Below are 10291 nucleotides of genomic sequence, written 5' to 3'. Positions count from 1 at the left end.
CACCTCAAATAAAAACAAAACAATTTCAGGAATTTATAATAAAAAAGTACATAACTAACATTGCTTTGTAGTGCAGATAGCGTTGCCTGACTCCATGCAGTAGCACACGTTACAGTCCACCGAATACGTGTGGCCTCGCGGACAGAAGTTATCTTTCTGGATGAACGGGATGAACTCCATGATCATATTCTCATCACCCTCAGCTTCCCCCGCCCGGCTCTTAAATACCAACGGCTCATCTTTCTTCTTTTTCTTTATACACAATTTTGACGTACAAGCTACCGTTTTCCCATCCGCCATGCATCTGCACTTGTTACACTCTTGCTGGTAAAAGTGCATCGGCTCGCAATACCCGTGCATTGAAGACAGAGCTTTTAGTTTGTCGTTGTCATCTGCTTTGCATGACTCGTCAATAGTACAGTATTCTGTCTTCACCCCGTTGTTGAAGTCGCAGTGGCAGATCAAGCAGTTCACTTGGTAGGTGGTGCCCTCGACGCAGTCGTGTTTGGAACCTTCCGTACGAGAACACGACTTCAGGGTACAGCCGAAGTATTTGACACCGTCTATCATGAAGCAGTGACACGTATTGCATTCTTTGTCATACTTGGAGCCTGGTACGCAGTTATAGTCATCAGATGATGGATTCACTTCCTCATATTTCATTTTCGGTAGTCTTATCTCAGTGTGATTATGTAAGCATTTCTTTGCAGTGCAGTATATAGTTTCCTTCTTATCACAATGACAAAAGTTGCAATCTTTCTTGAACGTAACGCTAGGGTTTTTGTTGCTGCAAGCCGTGTTCTGCATGACGATCATGTTTATATTTTCGGTCGCGGTACAATTGTCGCAGAGTAGTCTGTTGTTTCTGAGGCAGACGCAAGTTTGGCAGCCGAGTCTGTACCGTTTGGTGGGGGTGCAGGTGGCGTAGATCTCTTCGACTAGTTCACTGCCTGTGTGTGAGCGTTCGACGTTTTCGGAGACGCTGCACTTTCGTTTTGTGCAAAGATTGGAGTCGAGTCGTTCTGTGGAAGGGCAGTAGCAGACGTTACAGCCGACGAGGTATAGTTTGGTGGCCTGACAGCTTTGGTTCATTGTTGGCTGCTCGTGGTCTGTGACTTCTACCGCGTGGAGGACTTGGAAGATGTCGCGGCAGACGGGGTTGGGCCACGTGCCATCCTCGGTGCACACGCAGAGCAGCTCTCCCTTGCGGTAGTGCACTCCGGCCTCGCACGCACTATCGTCAGAACGCCACACGCCCCTACCTTCCATGCCTACATCCATTTCTCTTATTGCGTCTGTAAATTGATTGCGGAAGTTAATTAAGTTTAAATCGAATAGAATAGAACTTTATTTGCTAAGAATGCAGGTACATACAAATAGGATGGAAAATAACATAATACAGAACCGTGTACATTCTGCCTTGTAGGCATGCAAATACATAATATTATACAATTTTGTTAAATAGAAGATTAAAATTTATAATTAAGGAAATCCTGAACAGAATAATAACATTTGTCTACGAGTAATTCTGTTAAACATTTTTTAAATTTTATCAATGGCAAGGTTTTTATATGATTAGGAATTTTATTAAAAATAACAGGAGCCATACAGATCACACTCTTTGTTAATAAGCTAGTTTTAAATTTACCTGTGCATGGTTTTGATATTGTGATCTTAATTATGTACTTCGTTTTTTGGTTTCCATTAATGTTGCAAATAAATTACGGTTTGTTATAACAAACATTGCTAATTCGAGAATATATAGGCAAGGGAAAGTTAACAATTTAAGAGACTTGAATAAAGGAACACAACTGTCAGTGATTTTGAGGCCGAATATAGCTCTCAAACAGCGCTTTTGAGCTTTGAAAATGCTTTCACGTTCACTACAAGAAACCCCAAAATATTACACCAAATCTTAGGATAGAAATGACAAGTCCGTGGTAGGCCAGTAATACTGTTGACAGATTTACTTTTTTTGATAGATTGTATAACATAAACGCGGCTGTGCTTAAACGTTTACAAATATCTTCTCTTCGAATGCGCTCGATTAGGGATGACACCGGCGTATATTCCGGGTATTAGTCAGACAATTACTTATTCCTCTGGTAATAAAAATCAACAAAAACTGCCTTAAAATTTAGTACAGGCGACTAGTAATGTAACGAGTAAGCCTTAACGCTGACGTCATGGGTAAGTTCGATTGCAATTTATTTAATTTATAAAAAAATAAAGGCTGGTCAACCTTATTAAAATCCCCTTCAATCCAAAAGCCCCTCTTGACGATTGTCCTTTGTGTTTCTAACTACCATCTAATTACATTATTAGTGACTCATGGATAGCATTATCAGCTTATTTACCATTAAAGTGTCCAAACATGTCCACCTCGTTGCAGACCCGAGCATGGCAGGAGTACTGACTCTTGGCGTCACAGTGGCACCAGTTACAATCGTTAAGAGCGATGGTGTTCCTTGTGCATCGCTCACTCCACACCTTTTCAGCCACCGCTGTAATATAAATCATTAAATAGATCGTTAATATTATGTACCCTTTTTTGGACACTTGTCGGGTAAGGCAATAGGTAATGTCAGACTTACTGACTAAACCTGGCAATGCATTGCAATTTCAGACACAATATTTATATAACCTGGGGATATTTTATGTCATTAGCAAAACTATTTTTATGTGTATCTGTATTCATCGACCCGAAAGACTCCCAACTATCCCATAAATAAAGACTCGCCACATAATTTCCATTTACATATGTCAAAAGTTTTCGACATAAGTTTAAGATAATTTTAAATTTATATATGTATATTTTGTACTCACGTTTCTCATGACCCAGCATAGTAACAAAAGGTACATGAAACAATAAAAATAAAGGTTTCAATTCCATTTTTATCATGTTTTTTACTTAACTCATATCTGTGTGATTCCTACTCTTTATGTAACTTCGTTTCGTAGATTTAATAATTGAATTTTACTTTTATGGGCACATGCGATATCGGGTGAAATTTTTAATTGATTTATTTTTTCAGCTGTAACTTTAAGGTTTTTTGTAGAGAGTGTATGTAATGTTTCTTTTAGAATAGCAACTTTCCTTGCAACGTTTTGTTATTCTGTAGATTTAATAAACTTATGTAAGTTGATAAAATATATTGTTTTTACTGAATAATTTTGATCTGATTGAACGCTTTTCCTAGAATTTTAGATTAACCTGTGTCTACATAAGATCTTATGGACGATAACTGATTTTTATAATGATAAATGTTTGTCATTGAACATCAAACAATTAATGAGTCTCAATAAACTCCAGGTCGTTATGCTTAGTTTTATAGTATTCAATAATAAAAAAATATCAGCCAATGTATGTCCCAAAGCTGACAACATGCCTCTTTCCTCATGAGGAATGTTTGAGCATTGACCACGCTAGCTCAGGGTTGGCAATTTTGGATGATAAAATTTGGAACCGAAGTTGCCACACGATGTTGTATTTCATAGTTTGTCAGTGGTGTCTTGGAAAAATTAAGTTATTGGGATCAAACCTGCATGTCGAGCCCATACATAATACTAAAAAAAGACCACTTACGACTAAAATGGAATAATTTAGAGAGGGACCATCAAATTTTATGTTCGAGTATTCAGGAAAGGATCAAAAAGAAGTAAAGCTTTATTGCGCTTTATCTTTACAACTGTTATTAGTACAGAGCAGTTTGCTATTCTTCAAACAGAAGCACATGTTACAGTCATTCATATTCGTGGTGCCGGGAACGCACTTCGTTTCGTTGCTGATAGACACCATCGACTTCCTCAGAGCGAGTTGGAATACTTTGTTCAGTACTTTAGGGAGGTTAATCTTCAACGTATTGCCGACGTACTGGTAGGACTCTCCCGACTTCCCTTCCCGAGCCATCTGTTGAAGCTCAGCGTTCAACTGTTTCTGGTTTTCGTCGTTAAGTGCGTGCATGTTGTATTGCAGCCCATTTTGAGGTGTTCCAGGGGGAGTACTGTTCTGGCCCATTTCAACGTCAATTTCGTTAGAATCTTCATCATTATCTTCATCAGTGTTATCCATTTTACTCTCATTAAGCATCTCATCGCCTTCCTCGAACGGGAACATTGTGCTCGCGCCCCTCAATTCTTCTTGTTCTTCCTTTTCAGTTTCTTTTGCAGCAGCTGCAGTTGTTGCTTCCGTCGGAGCTGATGTAATAGATGTTCCTTGCTTTGGTACTTCTTCTGAATCCGAGTAATATTCCTCTCTGTCGTAGCTGCTGTTTTCATCTACAAGAGGCGGAGGCATTTGAGCTTGGACTGTTGGAGCTTGGGCTACTGCGTTGGCTTGGGCTGGAGCTTGGCGCTGGTCTTGGCGCTGGTCTTGGCCCTGATCTGGACCTTGGTCTGGGCCTTGGTCTGTTCCCTGGTCTGGTCCCTGATCTGGGCCCTGGTCTTGGCCTTGGTCTTGGTTTTGGTCTTGGCCTTGGTCCTGACCAAGCGCTTGGGTTTTATTTTCATTGCCTTCTCGATTTACTTCAATCCCGTATTGTTGATCTTCTCGCAAGCGTATCACCATATCGGTCGTTGCAGTTACGGCTCGGTTTTTACTTTCCGGTAAGGTTGTTGCATTTTCTGCGTAACCGTATCTCAATACCCTTTGGTTATCAGGTATGAGCTCTATAGCTTCTCTTATAAGGTCTTTGCCGCACACTCTTAAATTATAAGAGCCAAGTTCAAGTTTTTTGGAGTAATAGTTTCCTGTGTTGCATACAAGTTTATTTTGGTTGACGCAGAAGCAGAATTGGCAGGGAGCTAATGAGTACCAGTTTTTGATTTCGCAGCTGCTGTAGACGCTGTTGGGTCCCATGTTGATTCTCCGTTTGTTGTCATCTTCGCAAGCATTTCTCGTACAGCGGTCGCCGATGATTTCTCCGTCGGGCCCGCACCGGCAGACGTTACAGTCGATCACGACGTATGTGTCTGGGGTACACTTGTATTTCACCACGTTGCTTGGCGGTAACGACTGGAATGTTTCCTGGCAACTTTTGTGAGGCCATCTACCGTCCTTTGTGCAAATACAGGTTATCAAGTTTTGCACGTAAAGTTGGTTTGGATAGCATAGTTGTTTCGATGATTCTACTTCTTTTTGATCTGAAAAAAAGTGAAGTTAAGTCTTTAGGTTACTCTTTCATATAAAATGTTCATGCAGTCTGATGGATAAGTTGTCGTTAGTTTGCTACGTACTTTTGTTTCTATTGCAATCGACGGGGTTACATTCAAAAACAGTCTTCGACGTGCATAAACATTTGTTACATTCATTTTCAACGACATCTCCTATGTGACATGACTTCACTGGATGTTGTAGGTAATCTGGAAAGAAACAGTATTTAGACATATTGTAGAAAGCATCGGTTTCTTAGAGTGTGAGGTCTTTGCAAGTTATCGGTCAATGATTTGAAGGAGGACCATGTTATTTGTATAGATATAAGTTCGACATAACTGATCGGCTAAAAACAGTTACAAGAATTCGTGTCAAAAATAAAGATATGAATGAGAATGAATCAATTAGAAATATGCGAATTTAAAACAGTTTTCTTGGATCAATATACTAAAAAAATATGATCCGAAAATAAAAATTGAAACAGATACAAATTTCTTACCAACATTTGCTTCAAGAAAATTAATTGAGTGGTAAAACAGAAAAGCGGAAATCATCCACATTCTGTTAACCCAGAACGGTTTGATCTCAATAACTCATTCACCGCAGTTTAATCAATAACAGTTTTAATTAGAACTATGATTGTTTTAGTGTTAGTTTTATAATGATTATGAACTAATTGTTGTTTTATCTTCAAGTATAATTGGGCTATTTTTAGTAGGTTAAATAGGTCTTATCATGGTGTAATAAAAAGTGGAATAGATTATGGTAGGCAGCTTGAGAAATTACCTTAAAAAAAATTCAAAGGATAGCCAAGTGGTTGAGGTCACCACGCCAAACCCACTGTGCGCGTCGTGCCGCGGGTTCGATCCCCGCGTAGGACAAGCATTTGTGTGAACCACGAATGCTTGTTCTGAGTCTGGGTGTCTTTGTGCATGTGATTTGTATGTTTTTACACCCCCCGCGACACAAGGATTAAATACCTAACTGCGAGAGTCGTTTAAAAAAAAACAACAAATAAAAAAAAATATTAACAATCAGACGCACTGAATTTGTGATTGATAATTATAAAATGAGTCGTGTACGGTAGCTGTCCGACGCAGCCAAAAGTAACATTAAGACACTTAGAATCCCCGCAGAATGCAGACATTTAGTTAGCTTATCGGGCTCTTTCTATAATTCATCGAAATTTTGCTAAGCTTATTAAGCTTATTAACATGTAAATTATTGACAAACTGATTACAGGGAAAATATTTTTAAAGGCACAGACACAAATAACACCTTATCCATCGATCGATAAATGGTGGATTATTTAGTTTGAAGGTATAAAACAACGAACTTCTTTTTCACTCCTTACATCTCGGTACTGATTAAGAGCCCGAGCAGACTATGGGGAGACTAAAAACCTGAAGTGTGCGGGGTCTCTTACCAAACACACGTATACTATGACCCTTAAATGTCGTGTGTAACATGACATTAATAACACTCTTGATGAAACTCTGACTCTCGTAAGAAATGAAACGTAACATCGTAGAATTCATCATATTCGTAGCAAATTCGTCATAAATTTAATAGCAGTTGAAACATGACATTCGTAGCGCACTTCATATTTGTAGCAAACATGATACATTCAGAGGACACTTGTTATTCGAACTAAACATGAGATATTCGTAGCACATGTGACATCGTACCAAACATGAGATCATTGTACAGACTTGTCATTCGTAGCAAGCATGAAATATACGAGAATTTACACCTACTTGACATTTGTAGAACTTGACATCATTTGTATCATATTGGATATTCTTAGGACACGTGATATTCGGGAAACTTGATGTCCCAGGGTGGTATATCAATTTAAAGGCGGGATGGATCTACTTTTCGATTTGAGCCCCTGTCTAAAGGCGTAAAATACACAAAAAGAAAACAAAAAATTAAAATCTTTTAAATAAAAAGTTTAATAAATTTAGAGATAAAAGTATCTGTGTCATAGTTCTTGATAAACGTCGGTTTGGCATCGACACAGGCCGAGGCATCGCTTTTGTAGCAGTGCTCGGCAATCAGAGTGTTGTCCTCCTCGCACTCGCAGATGTAACAGTCATCGTATATATGCCCGGCTCGCTCACATTCGTACCTCGTATGGTTGTGGGGATTGTGAATTTGAACCGGGTATTTGAGCAATTCGTCTGAAGTCATGTTGAGTGTTGAGTTTTCTGTAACAGGTAATTTAAAAGTTCTGTTAAATCTGATAAACCTTTTTTTTTGGTACGGCAGGGGTTTCCTCATGGACACCCACTCCCTTGGGGGAGGAAATGGGTAGTGTCAGACTCTTACTGATGAAACCTGAACCGTCGTGCTACGTCTTCCGCGTTTTTTTGTCGGTGTATGGCAATGCGTTGCAATCCTTCATAAAAAATGTGGCAAACCTACTCTATCTCAGCTTGAGTAAGGATCTACAGAATATGTTTAATCATCGCCTTGCTCTTGTGGCCCGCCATTACTTTTAAAACGAATGCTGTTATAGTTGTAAGAGCAAGATGATACTGTAGGCGATTGTACACTATCTCGCTCTAATTTATATTATGGTCTTATATTAAAAGCGGCGGTAAGTCCACAGAGCAATATTATTTGCCATCGATGTCATCCTCATTTTTAATTGTCATTCCTTCGTTTCACGAAAGAATATCTTATTTTCGGTCCTCCTTTTTTAGTGTAGTCAGCCTTTATGGTAAGGGTCACGGATAAAGCAGTTATATCCGAAAGATAGGCTGATGAAGACGCTTTAAAAAATGATTACTATTAAGTAATATTTGTAAAGTTACCAGAGTTTCTTCTACCCATCGGCACATAGTTGTAGTTCGGGAAAGCTTGCTCACAAAATGTTTGTTTTGGCAGTGGTCTGCAAAAGTTATTGATGTTTCCCATGTAGGGACAGATGCAAAGGCGACACCTAAAAACGTTTAAATTTATTTGCTATTTTTATTTGATTGATTTTGAATTTGCTCTATCGTTTGACACTGTTAGTACCTATTTAAAGATAAGGTGACGCAGTGTTTATTCAATAATATGCTTAGACGTTGGTTCAAGAAGACAAGTTAATACAAAGGGGTAATCAACAGAGTTTCCCGTAGTATCTTATGTGAGTAAAGACTATACTTAAAGTAGAGTGCTTCAAGGAGCTTAGCTTGGCCCTAATGTCCTTTTAGTATGCTTTTAGAAGTACGCTGAATGTAAAATTTTGCTACTAAAGTTTAACGAATAGGTAAAGGTTTATGATACCTAACAATCAAACAATGAGTTAATTTTTGAACCTTTAACATTAAAACCTAAGGCAGAAAGACGTCATCCTTTCAAAACGCAACCGTGTTACTTCAGCTGATGTTGGAACAAACGCTGATATTTACGGCTAAATCTTATATTTAAACGATAAATACCTGATAACGTATTGTGACCCTGGAGTACAAGAGCCTCTTTCAGAACTGTCACTTACATTGTAAGTCATACAGTTTTCTTGTCTTCGTGTCCTAACGTTTGTTAGCTGGCCATCGTTCGGGCCTCTATCGCTTCCTCCAAGGTTGATAATAGCTAAATCATCTTCGAAAATCTCTCCTGCCAAGTCTTGGTCCTCTTGGTAGTCACTGTAGTCCCAACGTTGAACAGGAGCTATCGACTTAAGAAAATACTTGATAGAACTTTGATAAATTATGTTTTGTTTTCAATATATGTATTTTAAATAATACTATTAGAACAGTAGTGTATAAGTAAATTGAACACGCTCGATCCCCGTGTCAAAATCGAAATCAAAAGTTTTTCTTTCAAGTAGGCCGTTTTCCAGGCACTTACAAAACGTTAAGGTGATGGCTCTAGTTGCGCGGTTCCAAAGTGTCACTCTTATGGAGAAGAACCGGCAAGAAACTAGGTGTAGGACAAGCATTTGTGTGATCAACCAATGCTTGTTCTAAGTCTGGTTGTGTTAGAGCGGGAATCCTTTTTTATAAAGAAAAAACAGCAGTGGAAATAGAAATAAGCAATTGTACCCAAAGCACCGAACACATAGTACATGTCCGGTTACATAAAAGTCACTGAACAAATCACATTTAAGATGTACCTTTCAGTATTCTTCAGTCACGTGTAGATATTTGTGACCGTTGATACCTAGTAAGCAGTTACCACTTTGTCAAGTGACTTTTGTACAATCCATAGACACGTTCAAAAACTCTCAAATTCATGCATTTTTGGTTTCGACTAGTCATGTGACTTAGATCGGTCGTCTCCACATATTTTAGACTTCTCAATCAACGCTAACGTTCACCAAAATATACTTATGGGGTATTTTATCTGGGCTTTGCCCGCATTAGTGTAACTGACAAATCGGGCAAGAATATTTTGCCGTCCATTTAATGTTATAAATATCAAGTGTATATTTTTTCAACCAAACAGTATTTAGGCTTTGCTCCACAGAATGCAGGAAAACTGGGCAATAAAATTAGCTGCCTGGGGTGGCGCACACTCTATAGAATAGAACTCTGATAATAGAATTCAATAGTAGCTTTTTTATAAAGCTTGAAAAAGCTCTTAATGTTAAGTCAGAATTAACTAAACACTACATTAATTTTATTTTCCTATATTGTTTCAACAAGGGATGAACGTTTTACATAAATATAACCACAAACGTTAATTGTTGCCTTAAATTGTAGGTGCTAAGTAATATGAACCAACAAAGTGTTGTATAGGTTAGTTTTTCTTTATTTCCCATCCCTATCCTATATTTAAAAAAATAATAAACAACCTAAAATAAGTCTTGTATTTTTTAATAAACTTAGAGATACATGAAGCATACATTAAATTCTACATCTTTCACATTTAAAACTTGTACTATCCGTGCAATAAAAATAATATTTACATTGAATACCTTTTTTATCAACTGTAGCTTCGTAATAGTACTAGCAGTTTAGGTTCAGTTAGTGTGGCATAGGCTAAATTTGAATATATTGACGAGTAAGGTGCTCGTATCATCTTTTAAAGTAAGTCTATTGCGCTCTCGCTTCATCTGTATCCTTCTTACACCAAAATCAGAGAAAGGCAGCTGAAATTAAGTTTATCTGACAAACTCACACGATTAATCCCAAGCCCCGTCAGTCT

General features: G+C 38.2%; 2 protein-coding genes across 3 annotated transcripts; both read right to left on the bottom strand.

The window, feature by feature from the left end:
* Window positions 1-23: 23 nt before the first annotated feature.
* On the bottom strand, window positions 24-3298 carry LOC113494313. 2 transcript variants are annotated; one of them, XM_026872603.1, is made up of 3 exons: window positions 2827-3298; window positions 2358-2504; window positions 24-1295 (listed from the first exon to the last, which is right to left on the bottom strand). In XM_026872603.1, the coding sequence occupies exons 1-3, from the start codon at window positions 2900-2902 to the stop codon at window positions 55-57; spliced, it is 1464 nt and encodes a 487-aa protein (XP_026728404.1). In that variant the 5' UTR covers window positions 2903-3298; the 3' UTR covers window positions 24-54. The 2 variants fall into 2 exon arrangements, with proteins under 2 accessions (XP_026728404.1, XP_026728405.1); XM_026872604.1 differs by lacking the exons at window positions 2358-2504; window positions 2827-3298 and adding an exon at window positions 1649-1872.
* Window positions 3299-3618: 320 nt separating this feature from the next.
* Window positions 3619-5412, bottom strand: LOC113493904 (uncharacterized protein DDB_G0290685-like). The gene has a single exon (XM_026871935.1). The coding sequence runs from the start codon at window positions 4856-4858 to the stop codon at window positions 3668-3670; it is 1191 nt and encodes a 396-aa protein (XP_026727736.1). The 5' UTR covers window positions 4859-5412; the 3' UTR covers window positions 3619-3667.
* Between the last annotated feature and the right edge of the window lie 4879 nt (window positions 5413-10291).

This window comes from Trichoplusia ni, chromosome 5 (genome assembly GCF_003590095.1).
Source record: "Trichoplusia ni isolate ovarian cell line Hi5 chromosome 5, tn1, whole genome shotgun sequence".
Classification (NCBI taxonomy): Eukaryota; Metazoa; Arthropoda; class Insecta; order Lepidoptera; family Noctuidae; genus Trichoplusia; species Trichoplusia ni.
The sequence above is the reverse complement of the archived record's forward strand: the minus strand, read 5'-3'. Positions and strand labels throughout refer to the sequence as shown.

Excerpts from the sequence above, each read along its gene's own strand:
- LOC113494313 (XM_026872603.1), bottom strand. The coding sequence starts at position 2,902 with ATGATAAAAATGGAATTGAAACCTTTATTTTTATTGTTTCATGTACCT. Across the intron at positions 2,505-2,826 it reads TATGCTGGGTCATGAGAAAC|CGGTGGCTGAAAAGGTGTGG; the intron begins GTGAGTACAAAA and ends TTTATATTACAG. Across the intron at positions 1,296-2,357 it reads CATGTTTGGACACTTTAATG|ACGCAATAAGAGAAATGGAT; the intron begins GTAAATAAGCTG and ends ATCAATTTACAG.
- LOC113493904 (XM_026871935.1), bottom strand. The coding sequence starts at position 4,858 with ATGGGACCCAACAGCGTCTACAGCAGCTGCGAAATCAAAAACTGGTAC.